The sequence below is a fragment of the Schistocerca americana genome, chromosome X, assembly GCF_021461395.2.
Source record: "Schistocerca americana isolate TAMUIC-IGC-003095 chromosome X, iqSchAmer2.1, whole genome shotgun sequence".
Taxonomy (NCBI): Eukaryota; Metazoa; Arthropoda; class Insecta; order Orthoptera; family Acrididae; genus Schistocerca; species Schistocerca americana.
In genome coordinates this window covers 122,379,204-122,399,148 of record NC_060130.1, presented here as the reverse complement: position 1 = coordinate 122,399,148, position 19,945 = coordinate 122,379,204, and the positions used below count along the sequence as shown (strand labels likewise).

The window sequence follows — 19,945 nt, the reverse complement described above, 5'->3', positions numbered from 1 at the left end:
TGTCCTAACCTCACCGCCCTATGGCGGACTCTTAATCTTCCTGACTCACTACACCTGGTGTTAAAGCGCTGTTGTCATGAGTTTCTACAGGAAGTGGTTGATGAACGGTAAAATCAGAAGTAGGTGACATCATCTTAAACATTTGTGCTTTATCTTATGATGTGGAGGTCGGTGGCTTGCCCACTCTGTAAAGCAGGATATGTAGCAGTTTGTGCCAGATCTGATGACATAGTACAGTGCTGGTGCAGTCACAAGTATTCCAGAGAACACCGTTCAGTGCATGTTATTAACATGGTGTTCCAAATGAGACCTTATCTCTTAAGACTGCAGGGGCCACAGGATAATAAAGACTGGACCATGGAAACATGTTGCCTGGTCAAATGAGACTCACGTGATGGTAACTGAAACAGCATGACAGTTGTGGACTACATGAGCATTATTGCAGACCACCTGCACCTCTTCATGTCTGATGTCTTCTCAATCAGTGATGGTATCTCCCAGCAGGATAACTGTCCATGTCACAAGGCCAGAATCTTGCTATAGTGGTTTTTGGAGAATAACAGTGAACCCACATAGTCATGAAGGAGCTCAGAGTAAGAGAGAACGCAACTGGATGTCCCTCGAGTTCATCTTTATAGGGTGAAGCACACTCTATAGCCAGTCACCACTTGCTTCTGAAGAGTAGTTAAGGTGTAAACAAGTTTTTACCAATAGTTTTAGCTTGAACAGTAACACCTTTTGTTGCTACTCTGCCATAAATCCATAAAATTGTAATATCAGTAAAATTGTGGAGAGTTTGGAGATATGGAGGCCAATGCTCCAGGGAAAAGTACTGAAACACTGCATCAACGTGGTGAAGTCGAGCGAGCAGCAGTCATTCACTGTCCACACTTTCATGCAGGTGAGCACATTCTGACTGCAACTCAATAGGCCACCAAGTTCACCATATCTGAACCTGAACCTGTTTGAACTCATCTGGAACATTATTAGGCACCAGATCCACACCCACAAACCACCAACATATCATTTACAGGAATTGTGCACCCTGTGCATAATTACCTCATGTTGTGTACGTCAGGAAATGTGCCAAGGACTCGTCGAAACAAAGCCATGCGGAATCGCTGCTGTATAGCATTTCAGATGTGTATCAACTCATAATTAAACAAATGATCAAAATGAAAGTACAATGAAATCCAGACCATTAGCTGCTTACAGGCATTGATAAATATCAACGGGGACAGTTGAAAATATGTGCCTCGACCGGGACTCAAAACTGGGATCGCCTGCTTACATGGCGTATGCTCTGTTTGACTGAGCCATCGAGGACACAGAGGATAGTATGACTGCAGGGACTTATCCCTGGCATGCTCCCCTTGAGACCCACATTTCAGCTTACCGGCCAATGATTTTCTTCAGTGTGGATGCACTCACATTGTTCAAACTCTTAAGGGAATTGGTAGATGGACTGCCACGAGTAATGAGTATAGTGGACAGGACGACTAAAAGTGTAGTGTGTGGACAGTAAGTTGAAAGTGTGGGTCTCATGGGGAGCATGACAGAGAGAAGTCCCTGCAGTCGCACTACCCTCTGTGTCCTCGTGGCTCAGACGGATAGAGCATCTGCCATGTAAGCAGGAGATCCCAGGTTCGAGTCCTGGTTGGGGCACACATTTTCAATTGTCCCCGTTGATATTTATCAGTGCCTGTAAACAGCTAATTGTCTGGATTTCGTTGTAATTTCATTCTACGAGAGCTGCAAGATCACTATCTTCATATACATAATGATCATAATGTTTAGCCTTGTCACTGTATCAAATAACACTAATGTTGCTGCTGCTAATAGCAATAATAATTACAATAATAACAATGATATAAATTCGCTTACTGTGTATACTTCAGGGTGTGCATTGAACATTAGTGTTTAATTTTTGAAAATGTTTGTGTGGTGATAGCTATTTTGCTTTTAGAGTGATTATTATGGCTGGCATAAACAGGAAACAAGAAATTGTACATGAAAAATTTAAAGCAATAGTATTTCTTGTTCATTAGTTTTTTTTATGAGAAAGTTTCTGCTACACAAAGTCTCTCCACGTGGAGCATGGCCTAGCATTTTCAGGTGTATGGAGAGAACCCATAGAGCATTTGGTCTGGAAAACAGACTGAGAGCATAATGGTGATACAACAAAATAACTGTCTCTGTATGCACAGAATGCATTACATACCAAGTTATTTACTTACACACTGCTGAATGTTTGAAAGGGACCATTGGTGAACTTTACCCCTTTCCAATAATGTTTCAACTTACGCAAAATTAAACCCCCTGTCACAGAATCAAATGTTCTTGTTAAATAAAAAGAGTACTTACGGTCATCAGTTTATCATTTAACCCTGAAAGACCCCCAGGGGGCTCACCTATCGTTAGCAGGTTTGTTCTTGGCTACCACGGGGCCCCAGCCTTTGCAGCATCCTTTCCCATCCTCTTGCTGTTCTTTTCCATCCCTCGGGGAACATGTCTCGGCTGTTTTTGGAAATGTATTCTGCATTTTCGGTAGTCAGTATCAGAATACTCTCCATTGTGTTTCATTCCTCTTTTCTTTCTTTGTTCTGTTTCTCCTGTCCTTTCTCCGATTCAGCTTTGAGGTTTCTCATTTTCTTCGCCCTCCCTGTGCGCTCATGAAGGCCAGCCCCATGTGTCTGACACATAGCGGGTGACTGGGTAACGTGTAATTCCTAGCGTCAGGTCGGCATTGTGTTCACAGTACTTCCTGGTACAGGCCAGGCCCAGGGAGGGGTGAGTGCCTGAGCTGCTCCCTTCCCAAATTGCCAATTGATCCCTCCGTCAGGTGTTTGGGAGGTGTGACCTGAGGTGTGAACAGTCACCTAAGGCGGGTGTGCCCCCTTCTGAAGGGGGCCCCCTAGTTGGAAGGAGAGCACCATTGAAGATGATGGTAATCTTGGGGAATTTTCTCACAATGAGCCAATCATCATCTTCACAGTCCACAGCTACAAAATGTAAACGGAATGAGGCTAACGATTCAAAGACCCTCCCAGCTGCACCGTGGTTCCTTGTAGTTTCACATACTGAAGACGGTCAGCCCTTCGCTCCATTTATTAATCAGAAAGGTGCTGATGCAGTTGCTGGCCTCGTGAAATCGTGCTCTTGTTTACGCAATGGTACTTTGCTTTTGGAGACTACTTCTTATTCTCAAGCACAACAACTGCTTGCAGCTTCACATCTCCATGGCTATCCTGTTCGTGTTGAGGCCCATTGAATGCTGAATTCTTCCTGTGGTGTTAATTACTCTAGGCTGCTTGATGGTCTGACCGAGGGGGAAATCCAAATGTACCTCTCTGATCAGGATGTCAGTCCATCGGGTGATGAGAAAAGGAGATGCCTCCTTAGTGCCCACATGCGCTCTCTTTCTCACCTTGGATAGAGTGGTTGTTTCGTCAAAGATCAAAGGAGATTATGAAGTTATCACAGTGAGACTATGTATTCTGGACCCAGTGTGCTGCTACCAGTGTCGTCATTACAACCACACTCGAGAGCCCTGCCTCCACACAGCCAAATGTAACCTGTGATAGGGATACAAACGAGGGCAATTGTCCACCTCCTCCATGCTGCAACTGCAATGGCGACTGTGCCATCTCCTCCCCCAATTGTCTCGTGTATCTCGAGCAGGTGGTCCAGGGGATCTCGGTGAAGGAGAAAGTGCCTTACCTGGTCGCTCACAAGTTGTTGGCTAGTCGGAAACCCTGCATTCTACCATCTGACACGTACAGTGCTGCTCTTGCAACATCTCGCTCCACGAAGGAGATGCCCACGCAAACCTGCAATCTCAAATTTAGCATCGTGGTCATTAAATCGCCCAGTGCCATGGTAGCATCCCCATCTCCCCCTCCAGCTGTGCAACATGCCACCAAACTTCTGTCTCACAGGCAGGGAAAAGACACCAGCTACAAAACTGGCAGGCCTGAAAAGACCAAAGGAATACTCCCGTGAAGACTTCCTATGTTCCTCCAGCCAACCCGAAAGGCTCCAAAAAGTCAAATGGTCTTCTTGTTCGCCGACTAAAAGATCCTCTATGATGGTGTCACCACGCAATACCCTTGCCCGGTGGACTTCTGTATTGCCGGTGCACATCACCAACTGTTTTTCTGTTGTGGACTCAGCTGGCCGACAGAAGGAGAATACCGATGCTTCTGTAGACGTCATGGAGCAGGATATTCCTGCTTCTGTCCCCTGTAGCAGTGAGTCTTCAGAGGCTGGCACTTGGCAGCCACCGAGGTAACACCCCTTCATTTTTTCTACATCATAACTCTCCTCTAATTGAAAGTTCATGGCCTTCGACCCGACAAAGAAGACTTACAGCTGCTCTTAGAATTGCTGCATCCACTTGTTCTCTGCCTTCAGGAAACAAAATTGCCTCTCAAGACAGCTTTGAGGTCACGCATTTCTTCCTGATCCGTTTTGACCTTCGCCCTGAGGCTGGCATTCCATCTCATGGGGGAGTCATGCTGCTCATATGGAATGACGTTCATAGTCAACCCGTCTTCCTTACTAACCACATTCAAGCTGTTGCAATTCGCCTTTCCCTTCATTTGACCTTTTCTCTTTGTACTGTTTACATCTCTCCATCATTTGATATGACCAGGGCAGACTTCCTCCAGCTTATTGGGCAGCTACCTCACCCCTTTCTGCCATCCGGTGACTTTAATGTGCACCATCCTCTTCGGGGTTCTCCCAGAACCTATCCGAGAAGTGCCCTCTTGGCTGACCTTCCCAATCAACTTAACTTCTTCTGCCTTAACACAGACTCCACGCACACCTATTCCCACTTGGACCTATCCTTTGCACTGCCCAGCTTGCCCATCATCTCCAGTGGTCCGTTCTCTCTGACATATACTTGAGTGACCATTCCTTGTGTGCTGTCTGTAAGCTGACTCCTATCCCACCTACATGCAACTTACTAAGTCTGACTGGAGGCTTTACTCCTCCCTTGCGATTTTTGATGTACAATATTTCCCCAGTTGTGATGATCAGGTAGAATATCTTACAAACGTTATCCTTACTACTGAAGAACATACCATTCCTTGCACTTCCTCTTTACCATGCTGTGTCCCAATCCCTTGATGGATTGAGGCATTCTGCGACACAATTCACGTGCGGATACGTGCTCTCCGTGTTTTTAAGAGTCAGCCTACAATGGCAAATTGCATTCATTGTATACAGTAGCATGCAAATTGTCGTCATGTTCTTCAGCATAGCAAAACAGCTAGCTGGATTTCGCTCACTAGTTTAACAGTTCCACTTCCTCTTCCGTCGTGTGGGCCAACCTCCGATGGCTCGATGGGACCAAGATCCATTCCACAATTTCTGGCTAGACAGTAGCAGACAATGTCATCATGGACCCTATTGCCATCTCCAGGTGATCTCCAGGTGATACCGTTCTCTTCTCTGAATCAAGAGTGCTACAATGCTGCCTTTACTATGAGAGAGCTAGATCATGCTCTCACTTCATCCTGATCCTAAACCCCCAGGACCAGTTGATGTTCGCATCCAGATATTGCAGCACCTTTCTCTTGCGGGCAAGCACTTTTTGCCTAATATATACAACTCCCCCCTGCGGGTTCGGGGGTAAGAATAGGCCCGCGGTATTCCTGCCTGTCGTAAAAGGCGACTAAAAGGAGTCTCCAACGTTTCGGCCTTATGTGATGGTCCCCTGTCGGGTTTGACCTCCATATCTGAAAATTTTTCCGAAGAGCGAGCCGATTGGGGAAGGGCGCCTTACTTGGTGCATTGTGTCTGTGTTGTGTTGAGAACTTTCGCCATCTTATTCGTCATTGCATTGCAGTCTTGCCCGCTCTCCATCTCTTGGGCATCGATGCGCCCCTGCGTGCACTTTATGCCAAGCACTGTGCAGGGCCATTTTCTGCACTGACGACGCCCATGGACCACATGTCACCTAACACCCAGCACGGTAGCCAGTCCGTTGTGGTGGGGCCGCCATGTACCCTCTTGGTTGTAGCCCCCTGACAACACAGGGATCGCTCTACTGATGCCTGCGCCGTTCACTCCCCACGTATGCCAAGGAGTAGATGCCCATCTCCCTTGGGGCATCAGGACTCCCGGCAATGGCCATCCTGCCAGGTGGCTATTGCTGTGGCTGGGTGGCGCCCGTGGGGAGGGCCCTTGGTCGGAGTAGGTGGCATCAGGGCGGATGACCCGCAATGAAGCGTGGTACATCATCTCTCGCTGGCGGCCAGCCGCCAGCAGTCTCTAAGCGTTCTCGGGCTCAATTTAATGCTCAGAAGTACGATCCGAAAACGTTCCCCTCCCTGGCCACGCCGTGGGAAGAGCGTAAGTCTCAGGATGGAGGGAACAGTTATTCGCCCCGCTTCTTAGTTTGCACGAGAGCTGATGGGGAGTCTTTTTTCTCCACAAAGCCTCAGTTCTTCGTCGAGCATTTAGAGGACAAGTTTGGGGAGGTGGAGGGCTTGTCTAAAATGCGCTCTGGGTCAGTACTGATACAAACGGCATCCTCCGCCCAGTCCCGCAGGTTACTTGCCTGTGACAAGTTGGGGGATGTTAACGTTTCTATTACACCACATAAGAGTTTAAATATGGTCCAGGGTGTTATTTTCCATAGGGATCTCCTTTTGCAGTCTGATGACGAGCTGCGCGCCAACTTAGAACGTAGAGGTGTTCATTTCGTCCGGCGCGTTCATCGGGGTCCGAGGGACAATCAGGTTGCTACCGGTGCCTTCATCTTGGCCTTCGAGGGTGATACGTTACCGGAAAAGGTCAAGGTGATGGTCTACCGATGTGACGTCAAGCCCTATATCCCTCCCCCGATGCGGTGCTTCAAGTGCTGGAAGTTCGGCCATATGTCTTCCCGCTGCACTTCCAGCCTCACATGTCGCGATTGCGGACGCCCATCTCATCCCGATACTCCATGTGCCCCGCCTCCCATCTGCGTCAACTGCGGGGAGCACCATTCACCTTGCTCGCCTGACTGCAAAGTCTTTCAGAAAGAGCGCAAAATCATGGAATATAAGACCCTGGACCGGCTGACCTATACTGAGGCCAAACGGAAATATGACAGACTCCATCCTGTGAGAATGACATCTACTTATGCAGCTGCTACAACAACTGTGCTAGCTCCATCAGTTTCGAGACTTCCAGCCAGCTCGATAAGCAGTAAGACTCCTCCTGCCCCCTTGCCCGTGGGGGGCTCTACCCAACCGGTTGCTCCTGCACCACCTACCTCAGGAGCAACCTCCTCCCACCCGTCGGGGACGTCCGTCCCCGCTTCTCAGCCGGAGAAGCGTCTAACTTCTTCGGCTACTCTCGCCCGTAAGAGTTCCCTTGGGACCCTCCCTTCCCAGGGTTCCACCAGCGGGAAGGATGACTGCCACCAGTGGCATAAGTCCTCACCAACGGCCAGGCATAGGGCTTCACGATCCTCCTCTGTCCCGGAGACTGAATCGGTGAAGCCTTCCCAGCCGGTGAAACCCAAGGTTCAGCGAGAGAAGTCCAAGAGAAAGACCTCTAAGGCCAAAGAACTTGCGGTGGCACCAACCCCACCGCACCTTTCGCACTCTGCGTCTGAGGATGAAGTCGAGATTCTAGCGTCCGCTGAGGACCTTGATCTCGCTGGTCCCTCAGACGCCATGGATGCCTCTCGTACGGGTACTGAATCGGTGGCAGTGAGTGAACATGCGGCGTAAATTGCCTTCCCAGTCCTTTCACGCCTTTCTCAGCCATGGACAATACCATCCTCCAGTGGAACTGCGGCGGTTTTTTCCACCATTTAGCTGAGCTCCGCCAACTTCTCAGCCTTCGCCCTTTCTTCTGCATTGCTCTCCAGGAAACTTGGTTTCCAGCGATGCGAACCCCCGCCCTCCGTGGCTATCGGGGTTATTATAAGAACCGAGCAGCTTATGAAAGGGTGTCTGGTGGCATCTGCATATATGTCCTTCACACTCTGCACAGCGAGTCTGTCCCTCTCCAGACGCCTTTAGAGGCTGTCGCTGTACGCGTGTGGACGCCACAGGCTGTTACCGTCTGCAGTCTTTACATTCCACCGGATGGTGATGTCTCGCAGCATGTCCTGGCTGCACTGGTCGCCCAATTGCCGCCACCTTTCTTGCTATTGGGCGACTTCAACGCTCATAACCCTCTGTGGGGTGGGTCAGTGGCAACAGGTCGAGGCGCCATCGTTGAGCATTTATTGTCGCAGCTCGATCTCTCGCTGTTAAATGATGGTGCCTTCACACACTTCAGTGTGGCGCATGGCACCTACTCCGCCATTGACCTTTCAATTTGTAGCCATAGCCTCTTACCGTCTGTCCATTGGAGTGTGCATGACGACCTGTGTGGTAGTGACCATTTTCCGATCATTTTGTCACTACCACAGCGCCACTCTTCTGGGCGCCCTAGCAGATGGGCTATGAATAAGGCTGACTGGGACTTGTTCTCCTCCACTGCCGCTTTTGAGCATCTCGCTACCGATGACATTGATGCGGTGGTTCAATCGGTCACCACCGGCATCGTTACTGCCGCCGAATCTGCCATTCCCCGTTCTTCTGGGTCCGCTCGGCGGAAGGCTGTGCCTTGGTGGTCGCCTGAGATCGCTGAAGCGATTAAAGATCGCCGGCGGGCGCTCCAGCGTCACAAGCGACGTCCCTCCTTAGCCCACCTTATCGCCTTCAAACGGCTGCGTGCGCGGGCCCGCCTCCTTATCCGCCAAGGCAAGAAGGAGTGCTGGGAGCGGTATGTGTCCACCATTGGCCTCCATGTCACTCCCTCGCAGGTCTGGGCCAAGATTCGACGCGTCTACGGCTATCGGACCCCTGCCAGCGTCCCTGCGCTCTCACTGAATGGAGCCGTGTGTACTGACTCCGACGTCATTGCAAATCGCTTAGCAGAGCATTTTGCTATGAGTTCCGCTTCTGCGAATTACCCCCAGGCCTTCCGCTCCATTAAAGAGCGGCTGGAACGTCGGAGCCTTTCGTTTCGCACCACCCAGCCGGAATCTTACAATGCTCCGTTCAGTGAGTGGGAATTTCGCAGTGCCCTCGCTGCTTGCCCTGATACCGCTCCTGGGCCAGATGGCATCCACTGTCAGATGCTGAAACACCTTTCAGTGGACTGCCAGCGGCGCCTTCTCGATCTTTACAACCGTCTTTGGGTCGAGGGGGAGTTTCCGTCGCAATGGCGGGAAGGCGTTGTCATCCCCGTTTTGAAACCTGGGAAGACCCCTCTGGAGGTGGACAGCTACCGTCCCATTAGCCTCACCAACGTTCTTTGTAAGTTGTTTGAACGGATGGTGAGCCGGCGCTTGCATTGGGTACTGGAGTCTCAGGGCCTTCTGGCTCCGTCTCAGGGTGGGTTCCGTAAAGGCCGCTCCGCCACCGACAATCTGGTGAGTCTGGAGTCGGCCATCCGTACTGCTTTTGCCCGCCGTCAGCACCTGGTCGCTGTCTTTTTCGACATGCGGAAGGCGTACGATACGACATGGCGTCATCACATTCTTTCTACGCTTCATGGATGGGGTCTTCGGGGTCCTCTGCCGATTTTTATCCGCAATTTTCTGTCGTGTCGTACCTTCCGCGTGCAAGTCGCGGCCTCGTATAGTTCCTCCCACGTCCAGGAGAATGGTGTGCCACAGGGCTCTGTTTTAAGTGTCTGTCTGTTTTTAATAGCCATTAACGGGCTTGCTGCGGCCGTGGGAAATTCTGTCTCCGCTTCCCTGTATGCTGACGACTTCTGCCTTTATTACAGCTCTACTGGCATTGCAGCTGTTGAACGTCAGCTACAGGGCGCTATCCGTAAGGCGCAGTCATGGGCTGTAGCGCATGGGTTTCAGTTTTCGGCAGCCAAGACCTGCGTTATGCATTTCTGCCGGCGCCGAACAGTCCATCCAGAGCCGCGGCTTTATCTTGCCGACGAACTCCTTGCTGTGGTGGAGACCCACAGGTTTTTGGGGGTGGTTTTCGATGCCCGGTTGACTTGGCTGCCTCATATCCGGCAGCTGAAACAGACGTGTTGGCGGCGTCTAAACGCTCTGAGATGCTTGAGCAACACCCGCTGGGGCGCCGACCGCTCTACACTGTTGCGGCTCTACCAGGCGTTAATCCAGTCCCGTCTGGATTATGGGAGCCTGGCTTATGGCTCAGCATCCCCATCTGCGTTACGGGTGCTGGACCCGATTCTCCACAGCGGGATACGCCTTGCCACTGGTGCTTTCCGCACCAGCCCTGTGGACAGCGTACTGGTGGAGGCAGGTGTACCTCCACTGCGGTTCCGACGCCAACGTTTGCTGGCCGCTTATGCTGCCCATGTTCTCAGCTCGCCCGGGCATCCAAACTATCGCCTCCTGTTCCCGCGGTCGGTCGTCCGTATGCCAGAACGTCGGCCTCGGTCTGGTTGTACAATAGCGGTCCGCGTCAAAGAGGTTCTCTCTGGGCTCCAGGGTTTCACTGTTCCACCTCCTTTCCGGGCTACTTTGCATACACCCCCATGGTGTGTTCGTCGCCCTAGCCTTCGGCTCGACTTGGCACAGGGCCCTAAGGACTCAGTCCCTCCAGAGGCCTTCCGCCGCCGCTTTTATTCCATCCTGGCCACGTATCGGGGCTCTGGTGTTGTTTACACTGACGGTTCGATGGTTGCTGGTCGTGTCGGATATGCGCTCACTCTAGGGGACCTTTCCGAACAACGTTCCTTGCCGGATGGCTGCAGGGTTTACACTGCTGAACTGGTCGCCATCTTTCGTGCCCTAGAGTATATCCGCTCCTGCTCAGGTGAGTCCTTCGTTATCTGTAGCGATTCCCTGAGCGGTTTACGAGCTCTCGACCAGTGTTTCCCTCGTTCTCGTCTGGTGATGGCTATCCACGAGTCTCTGCATACTCTCGCCTGTTGCGGGCGCTATGTGGTCTTTGTGTGGACCCCCGGTCATGTCGGTATCCCGGGTAACGAACATGTTGACCGCCTGGCGAAAGAGGCCACCAGCAAGCCATCTCTGGACCTTGGCCTCCCTGAGACTGATTTGCGGGCAGTCTTCCGCCGCAAAATCTTGGCGCTATGGGACGAGGAATGGCGCGAACTGACAATGTCCAATAAACTCCGTGCTGTCAAGGAGACGACGGCTGTGTGGCGGTCATCCCTGCGAGCCACTCGCAGGGACTCGGTAGTTCTTTGCCGGCTCCGCATTGGCCACTCCCGGCTGACACACAGTTATTTACTGCGCAGGGAGGACCTTCCTGTATGTCGCTGCGGGGCGGCTTTGACAGTGGCCCACATTCTGTTGGCCTGCCCCCTTTTAGCTGTGGTCAGGCAGACATTTGCGCTGCCTGATACGCTCCCTGCCCTTTTAACAGACGACTCCGCTATGGCTGACTTAGTTTTACGTTTTATTCGGGCAGGGGGATTTTATCATTTAATCTGAGTGTTTCTGTTTTATTTTATTGTTTTGTGTTGATTCTGGCCTTTGGCCTATGATTTTACACTGATTTTTTAATGTGTTTCTAAGTGGTTGGCTTTTCCTTTTTTATTTCTATGGTCGGCCAACCACCGTCAATCTCTTTGTGGTTTTCGTTCGTTTTGTCTTGTCTTTCTCAGTCTCTCCTGTTCTGTATCGTCTGTGATCTCTTCTGTTCCTCGTTTTTATTCTCTGTGGGTGTTCTTTGTCTTTGGAAAAAGGGACCGATGACCATAGTAGTCTGGTCCCTTTAATCCCCCAACCAACCAACCTATATACAACTGCATCTGGGCAGAGGGCATGTTTCCTAGATGCTGGCGTGAAGTCACTGTCATACCCATACCTAAGCCCGGTAAGGACAAACACCTTCCTTCTAGTTACTGCCCCATTTCTCTCACAAGCTGTGCTTGCAGGGTGATGTAATGTGTAATTCATGGCTTGCTGGTATGGTGGCTCGAGTCTTGCAATTTTCTAACCACTGCACACTGTGAATTTCGAGTGTATACTGTTGACCATCTCGTCACTATGTCCACCCATGTCACGAATGGTTTTCTGTGGAAATCGCAGACTGCGGCTGTGTTTTTCCATTTGGAGAAAGCCTACGACACCTGCTGGAGGAGTGGTATCCTCCATACATGTGGGGGCTTACATGGCCGCCTGCCCCGTTTCCTTGAGGAATTTTTAACAGACGGAGTTTTCAAGGTCTGTGTGGGCTCTGCCTTGTCAGACACCTTTATCCAGGAAAATGGTGTGCCTCAAGGATCCGCTCTGAGCCTCGTCCTCTTTGCTATCGCCATTGACCCTATAATGCCTGCCAGGCATCTCCAGCTCCCTTTTTGTTCACAATTTTGCCATCTATTGCAGTGCTCCATGGACCTGTCTCATTTAGTGGTGTCTTCAGTGATGTCTCGATCGTATTTACTCGTGGAGCATTGCCAATGGCTTTCCTTTTTCCACTTACAAACATGTTTGTATGAATTTCTGACGGTGCAGTTGGTTTCTTCCACCGTATTTACATCTTTTTCCTGCTGCTCTTCCATTCATAACTATGAAATTCCTGGGGCTAATGCTCTATAGGAAACTTTCGTGGTCCTCCCACATGTCTTGCCTGGCAGCCCGCTGTATGTGGTCCCTCAGTGTCCTGTGCATCCTCAGTGGTACTTCCTGGGGAGCAGATTGAACCACCCTCCTGTAGAATATGGCTGTTTCGTTTATGCAGCTGCACTTCCGTTGCTCTTATGGCATATCAAAACTGTCCACCACCAACGCATCCGATTGGCTACTGGCTTCTTTTACACTAGCCCGGTTGAGAGTCTGTATGCAGGAACTGCCGCTGTCCTACTGCCGTGACGTTCTCCTCAGCAGATACGCATGCTGTTTGTCTGTCATGTGTGGCCATCCAACGTATGCCGCCTCCTTCGGTGACTCCTTTAATCGCCAGTATGGGGTGTGTCCCTCATCTCTGTTACCTGCTGGAAATCACTTTTGGCTCTTGCTCCGGCAGCTTAACTTCAAACTACCTGCGACTTTCCTGGTGGGTGTAAACCCTACACCACCTTGGCTTCATGCAGTAGCCCATGTACACCTTGGCCTTTATTCGCTTCGTAAGGACGCTACTCCAGCCTCACTTTATCACCTTCAGTTTCACGACCTTCGCATGGAACTTCGCAATGGTACCTTGTGTACACTGATCGGACTGACCATGGTGTCAGGTGTGCCTTTGTCATTGGCCCGATGTTTTTCGACATCGGCTTCCGCAACACTGCTCAGTATTTACAGCAGAGCTCTTCGTCTTGTATCAGGCCACGCAGTACATCCAGCGACACAGGCTTTTCAATTGTGTCATCTGCTCAGACTCTCTTAGTGCCCTTTAAGTCCTTTGTGTGCTGTATACCGTCCATCCCTTAGTGCAGCAGGTCCAGGAAAGATGTCACTTTCTCATTCTTGAGCCAAGGCTGCAGTCCTCGTAACTCAGCCTGCTATTTCTTACATTCCCTCCGATTACCTCTATGTTGCTGTCTTGTCAGTAGGTGGTGTCACTGTGACATCAGCACTGGTCCTCCCTTCATGGGAGCAAGCTGCAGGTTATTCAGCCTCTCCCGGTGACTTGGTCGACCTCCTCTCGGCTCTCTCGCCGTGAGGAGATAATTTTGACTAGGTTGCACCATTTGTTAAGCAGTGCCCCCCCCCCCCCCCCCCCCCCACCACTTTCTGCACATTGTGATCAACTTTTGATGGTCCGCCATTTCCTGGTGGAATGCCCTCTTTTTAACTGCTTGTGTATTCATTTGTGTTTGCCATCTGAGTTATTGGCTGTTTTAGAAAATAATGTATGGGCTGTCGACCGCATTTTACTTTTTATCTGTCGTAGCAATATGATGAAGGCCATTAAATTTTTACTTTTGGACCTCCGTTTCTCTATGGTGTATTTTATAGACCTTTCTCCACATCCCTGTCTTCTATTCTATCAATTGGATTGACATGTAGTCATTTTTAACTCCTCTTGTCTTCATGTTCTACAGTTTTGATATGGGTGCATTTGACCTTAGTTGTTTTTGCACCCTAAGACAAAACAATTTGACCCTGAAAGAACTTTACACCAAAAACTATAAATTGCGTTTGCCAGATGCTGTTTTTCTGAAGCTAAACTGATAGTATGACAATACTGGTATGTAGGGATGTGTTGCTGATAGTTTATGCGTAGCTTTCTTAGGAATCCTGGGCAACATTGATGGTAAAGAAGATGAGCTGTAATTGTCTACATTATTTTCTCTTTCTTATGGAATGGTTTTGTTTATGAGTAGTTTAACTGGTGCGCAAACTTATCACATCTGAAAAACATTTACCGCCAGGAATGTCAACACCACTTGGGAAAGAGTTACAGATCTGTATACTGATTGACAACTTGCCATTAGGTGCCTTTGGTATGCATTCAGATTTTTAATGTATAGAACACTTCTGAGAGCACTACATTAAGTATAATGTTGTTTGAAATTTTTTAGCAGTTGGATAGCACTTGAAAATCATTTAGCATTAAATTACGTAGCCAAATATAACATTGCTACTTATGTTGTGGATTTTTAATTCTGTTCTGAGTGCTCCCTATTCTCTTGGTGCGAGGATTAGAAATTTGTTGGACTCATTGAAGGCAGTTTGATTTTCACAATATTTTGTCATGTATACATACATTTCTATCCCTTTATAAACTAAGTTTTGCACCACTCTCATGATTGTTTTTCTTGTGTGTGTGTGTGTGTGTGTGTGTGTGTGTGTGTGTGTGTGTGTGTGTGTGGAGGCGCACGCCCGTGCATGTTTGTTTGTTTGAATATATATCAATATATATGAGAAACCACTTTCTCAGCACTTTTTTTGACACAGGAAATTTTGATGTACAGGAAGCACATATAATGGAGGTAGAAATAAATGTGCATTCTCTGTTCAGTTCAGTAGTGTGCACTATGACTTCAGTTGTGAACAGGACAATGTGGCTTTTGACGTAGCTCAGACTGTTAACATGTCCTGAAGGGTCATTTTGAGCTAAGACTGTGCATCGTCACTGTACAAGAAATTAGTATGAGACACAGAACATTGAAGATCTGCATCGTAGTGGCCACCTATGGCCAGCAAGATCAGCTCATGACCTACGACCTACAAATTTTAGATCACAGATACTCAACGGAGAATACAACAGAAAACCAATCACACTGCCTTTTTGGAGGCTATTGGGACAGTTCTATTGATCCAGACAGTATGCAACCATCTCCATGTGACCAGTTTGGCCTCTAAGCATCCATAACAAACAATAGTACAAATCCTCTATACTGCTGTACAACGAGAAGGTGGGCAAGTGACAAACACCTGGAATGAGACTGTTTTATTCACCAAATAAGTTTGGCACCGAATATAATGGTAGGAAGAAGCAAACACTCAACCACCGAAAGCAGTTGACGCAGTGATGCGGTGTGCTTGCACATGTCAACTGTCTCATCACAGGGAAATATTAGACTATAAGAAAAATAATGTGGGCGACACAGTGAGTAACAATTAATGTACACTTATTAAAACCATATCTGTTCACTCATCTTCAGTGCGATGATGATGTGAAGGCCTGGCACTGAGGTTAAAGTTCAGAACACTGGTCTAAACCTAACTCAGTGAGTGAAGAATAATTAATAATTGATCTCAACAGGAAGGTGGGTCAATCACGTTTACAGATGTCGGACGCCATTCGTCAGTCTCGAGGTTAATTTGAGGGCTGTACCGGATGGGGGCAGATTCCTCCAACCCATCAACATTAGTTGATGTGCTGCATGAGCACATTATTCACACCTCTTGAACACATGTATCCAGGAGGCAGAATTATTTGAATGGGATTGCCTCCAGTATCAACTACATGAATCCTATTGAACATGCTTGTGGCCAGTTTTCAAACTTGCAGTCCATTGTTGTAGAAATCCTACTGTCACACTTGACCACCTCAGGAGAGGTGCTGTTGAAGAGTGGGGCAAGCTTGAGCTACAGTATCTTCACCTTCTTGTGGATAGCATTCCAAGGAGAAGCCAACCATGTTGCAATGCACTGGGTGGAGCAGCACAGTATTGAATGTTACCTCACTACAGTGTTTGACTTTATAGACATGCCTTTTCAATTGCCTATAAGTTGGTTATTATTTTGCATTTGTTTCACTGTAAAGCTATTTTTATAGTACCATAATTATTCTTTCATTCACTGCTTTCCTTTACTGTAACCCCGCACACATTCACAGATGTGTCAGGTGATGCACAACTCTCTTTAAGCATTTTATGTTGTCATTTACTTTATTTAATTACACAAAATTTGTGTTTTCCCCATTTAGGCTACGTTTGATTTGGCACTAATGTTTCTTCATGTTGTCTTTTGAAGTCTCTTTTGTCCTCCATTTCTAATTTTACATGTACTTTGTGGCTTTAGTTTGTTATGTGCTGTATTATTGTTTAGTGGCTGGAAGTGTAAGTGAACTGAATAACCAGTGTATAATGTTGTTATAAATTTTTGTGAGCTGTTAGCCATTTTTGTTTGTAACTAATATGAATAAAATGTTTGCTACATATATCTAAATAAAATGAATCTGTAATAGGCATAATATGTGTATTCGTCATAATGAAATTTAAGCTTTGTTCATGTGCTTACAGAAAGTAATGATGAGTTAGAAGGGTCTATTTTCTTTCAAGAACACAGTGTTATAGGTGTAACATGTGTAGGGGTAAAACAAATTGCATTCTTGAAGAAGGTGGGCCTTTATATTTTATTATAATGTATTTGTCACTTAAACTATTTAATTTGAAATTATTTTCATTTCAGGAGAAGAGTATTCTACAACATGAAGCTACTCCACCTCACACAGAAGGATTTGAATCTATCAGCTGTGCAAAAACTGTTACACCACCTATAAATTCAGTTCAGATATCAGTGTTGAGGAATAATGTGCTGTCTCCATTAATTGAAACCAACTCCTGGGAGATTAAAGGGAGAAAAGACAGTAGTACAAACAGTAAGGACTATGTGGAAAAGGTTACCTCCAGTAATAAATTTAATGTTAGTGGTGTGTTTTCTAGCCTGAATGAATATCTGAATGCTGGAAATTTGAATGTCAATGTAACAAGTGTGGAAGGTATAAAGGAGGGTATTCCTTATGAGGACAATAAACACATTCGAGAGAAAGAGTCAAGAACTGAAATTAATGAGAATAAATCAGAGACAAGTTATTCAAAAAGTAATCAGCAAAATTTGTCTTCAGAATTGTTGAAACATGATCATTTGTACAGGTTTGGTGAAGATCACAATCATTCTTCAGTTCATACAGCCACTGAAAAAGTAGAGATTATTGAGGATAATACTGATGTGGAAAAATCATCATCAGTGGGCAGGGCTTCTGAATATGGCACATTATCTGAAGTTGTGGGAATGTCAGAGTCTGGTCCATTGCCAGAACTTTTTAATGTGTCTAATGTTAACACAGGTACTGAGCTACAGGATGATGTAACATTCCCTGGAGGGGCAGAACTTTTACCTGCAAACGATGAAATAAAATACAAAACCAAAGAAGAAGACAACGCACTAAACGCTGTTGGTCCTGAAGTTTTTGGCGGTGCTGAGGACTTTACTTCTACTGTTCCTGAAAATGAGCATAATGTTAGTGAGGTTAAATTTAATGACAAGACACTAACATATGAACGTGTTTCAGATAACAGTCATCATAAAGCCTCAGAAGAAGTTATTAGTTTCAGTGCCATAGAAGAGTTGAGTGATAATGAACTTGACTTGTATCTACAAGAGCTGGAACAAATATATGATACTGATATAGCTGGACACGAATCAGATGAAAGTAGCGAGCAGAGTGGAGAACGCCATAACAAAAAAATGCCACCAGAGACTGAAACCCAGAATGAAAGCCTACCACAGCAGCATAAGGGCAGCATTATGCCAGACACTACTGCTTCCAATATGAAACCAGGTAATAATGGTGATAAATATGTTGAAATCATCAGCAGTTCTGTAAGTGCCGATCTGTGTGAAATGTCTTCCACTAATGTTGATTGTGAAGTTACAGTTTGTGAAAAGGCAGCTAATAGTTTTGTGAGAGAGGAAGGACAAAACATTGAACAAGATCCTCAAAATGTGGATCATTTGAGTGTTGTCTCTGGTGAAGAGTGTGTGTCTGTGAGTTCTGCTACTGACTCATCTCAGCATTTCTCTACTGTCAATGAATATAGAACAGCCGGTAGTATTTTACCTGTCGAGAATAATTCCGGAGATCAGGCAACACCAAGCCTATTGTTGTCTGTCGATACACACACTAGTGGCATAGAAAATACAGAATCATCTCATAGTGAGTACCCAGACTGTGCGCCTGAGTGTAATGATTCTGTGGGACATGTAAATATTTTAAGTGCAAGCCAAGGAACAGCTAGTGTCAGTAATGTTGTTTCAATAGAATGCCAACAAATAAAAAGAAATTCATTAGAATCTCAACTCGGCTGTGAAACTGGTGTGAGAAATAACTCTTCTGGCACAGTTGAAAGTCTGTCAGCCCTTTTCACTCAAATGAAACTAGAAGATGCCTCTGCTGGTGTATCTGGAACAACTGAAGCTATAATGGAAACAGAAATAGACCATAAACAGGCTAGGGACACCCTTGATGTGCACAATGACAAATTAGGTACTAATTGTACACTACAGACTGTAGAAGGGGACAGTGATGTTAATAATTCAGCAAGTTCGTCTTCTGAATCAAGTACACCTGAGTGTGCTGTTGTTGAACATAAAGCAACATCAACATCCTCCGTCACTGAAAGTGGAGAGAAGCCTTCTAGACCCAAATATTTACATTTACCGTCGAAAATAGTGGTTGAAGATGAGGAAGAAAATGTGCAAGGACTTCAAAGAACACCCTCAGTAGGTATGTGCATAGTCGATCTATATTTCTGCAGACTAAAAATACAATAAGTTTTTATTTTATGTAACTTTAATTAAATTAATAAGGGAGAAGACATGAAGCTATAATAACGTATTTACCAGAGTATAAGATGACCCTGAATATAAGACGACTCCTACTTTTTTTGAACAGGTTCCTTGAGAAAAATTTATTTTTAACATGTCCTACTAATCAGAACTAGAACTGTTTTATTGATATAAAGGATCTGCCAAAAAAAGGTAACATTATACCTATTCTAAACATACGCCATTTATTGATTGTCTACATTTTGTTAATACTAGGAAAAATAAAATAAACAAAAAGAAATGGTTTACATTAATTTTCGGACCGTTTTCGTCTTTTCTTTTTTCCATTTTTGCTTACCAAACTATTTGTAACTACCATCGTCGCCGTTGTCGTCATAGCATAGCTGTGAAATTTATATCTTCCATATCGCAATTATTTTTCTGTTTTCTGCCGAATGTGTTGCTAAATCTGAGGTGGTGGTTGGGGAGGGACCTGACAACGCAACTGTTCCTTTCTGAATAATGTCCGATTCCGCTTCTGTATTGACGTGAGGATGTAACAATGTCTCATACTTCCAAACATATCACCTGGCCGCTGCTCTTTCTTAGGCTGTGCGTAAACAGCTGCCACATACCATTTCATTCCCATCATACGTCACACTAAGCATCGAAAACATTGCAGCAAGAAATACGAATGTGTGTCACTGACCCCTATCTAAACTTCTAACGTTTCCTGCAGAAATTTATACTATCGTTCAGTATTTGTCCAGTTTTAAACTCAATTCGATTTAGACTACAAATTAATTCAGGCAGACTGCAGTTTAAACGTGCTAGACGTTCATAAAAAGCCAAAGTACATTCTATAGATTACCATGGTTGGCAACACGACATAATTTGCTGCTTGCCCACCGCTCCTCTCCCAGCAATCACGACAGAGCTCTCAGCCAAACGGGTGTCACGGTTCCCCCTTGGTGCACTTCCGTA

General features: G+C 46.7%; 1 protein-coding gene across 1 annotated transcript in view; it reads left to right on the top strand.

Moving 5' to 3' along the window:
* LOC124555099 (zinc finger FYVE domain-containing protein 9) overlaps window positions 1-19,945 on the top strand; it is a 378,366-nt gene that overhangs the window by 83,980 nt on the left and 274,441 nt on the right. The window contains exon 3 of the mRNA XM_047128896.1: window positions 16,823-18,920. Coding sequence (XP_046984852.1) covers window positions 16,823-18,920 — 2,098 coding nt within the window. The remainder of the gene's footprint in view (window positions 1-16,822; window positions 18,921-19,945) is intronic.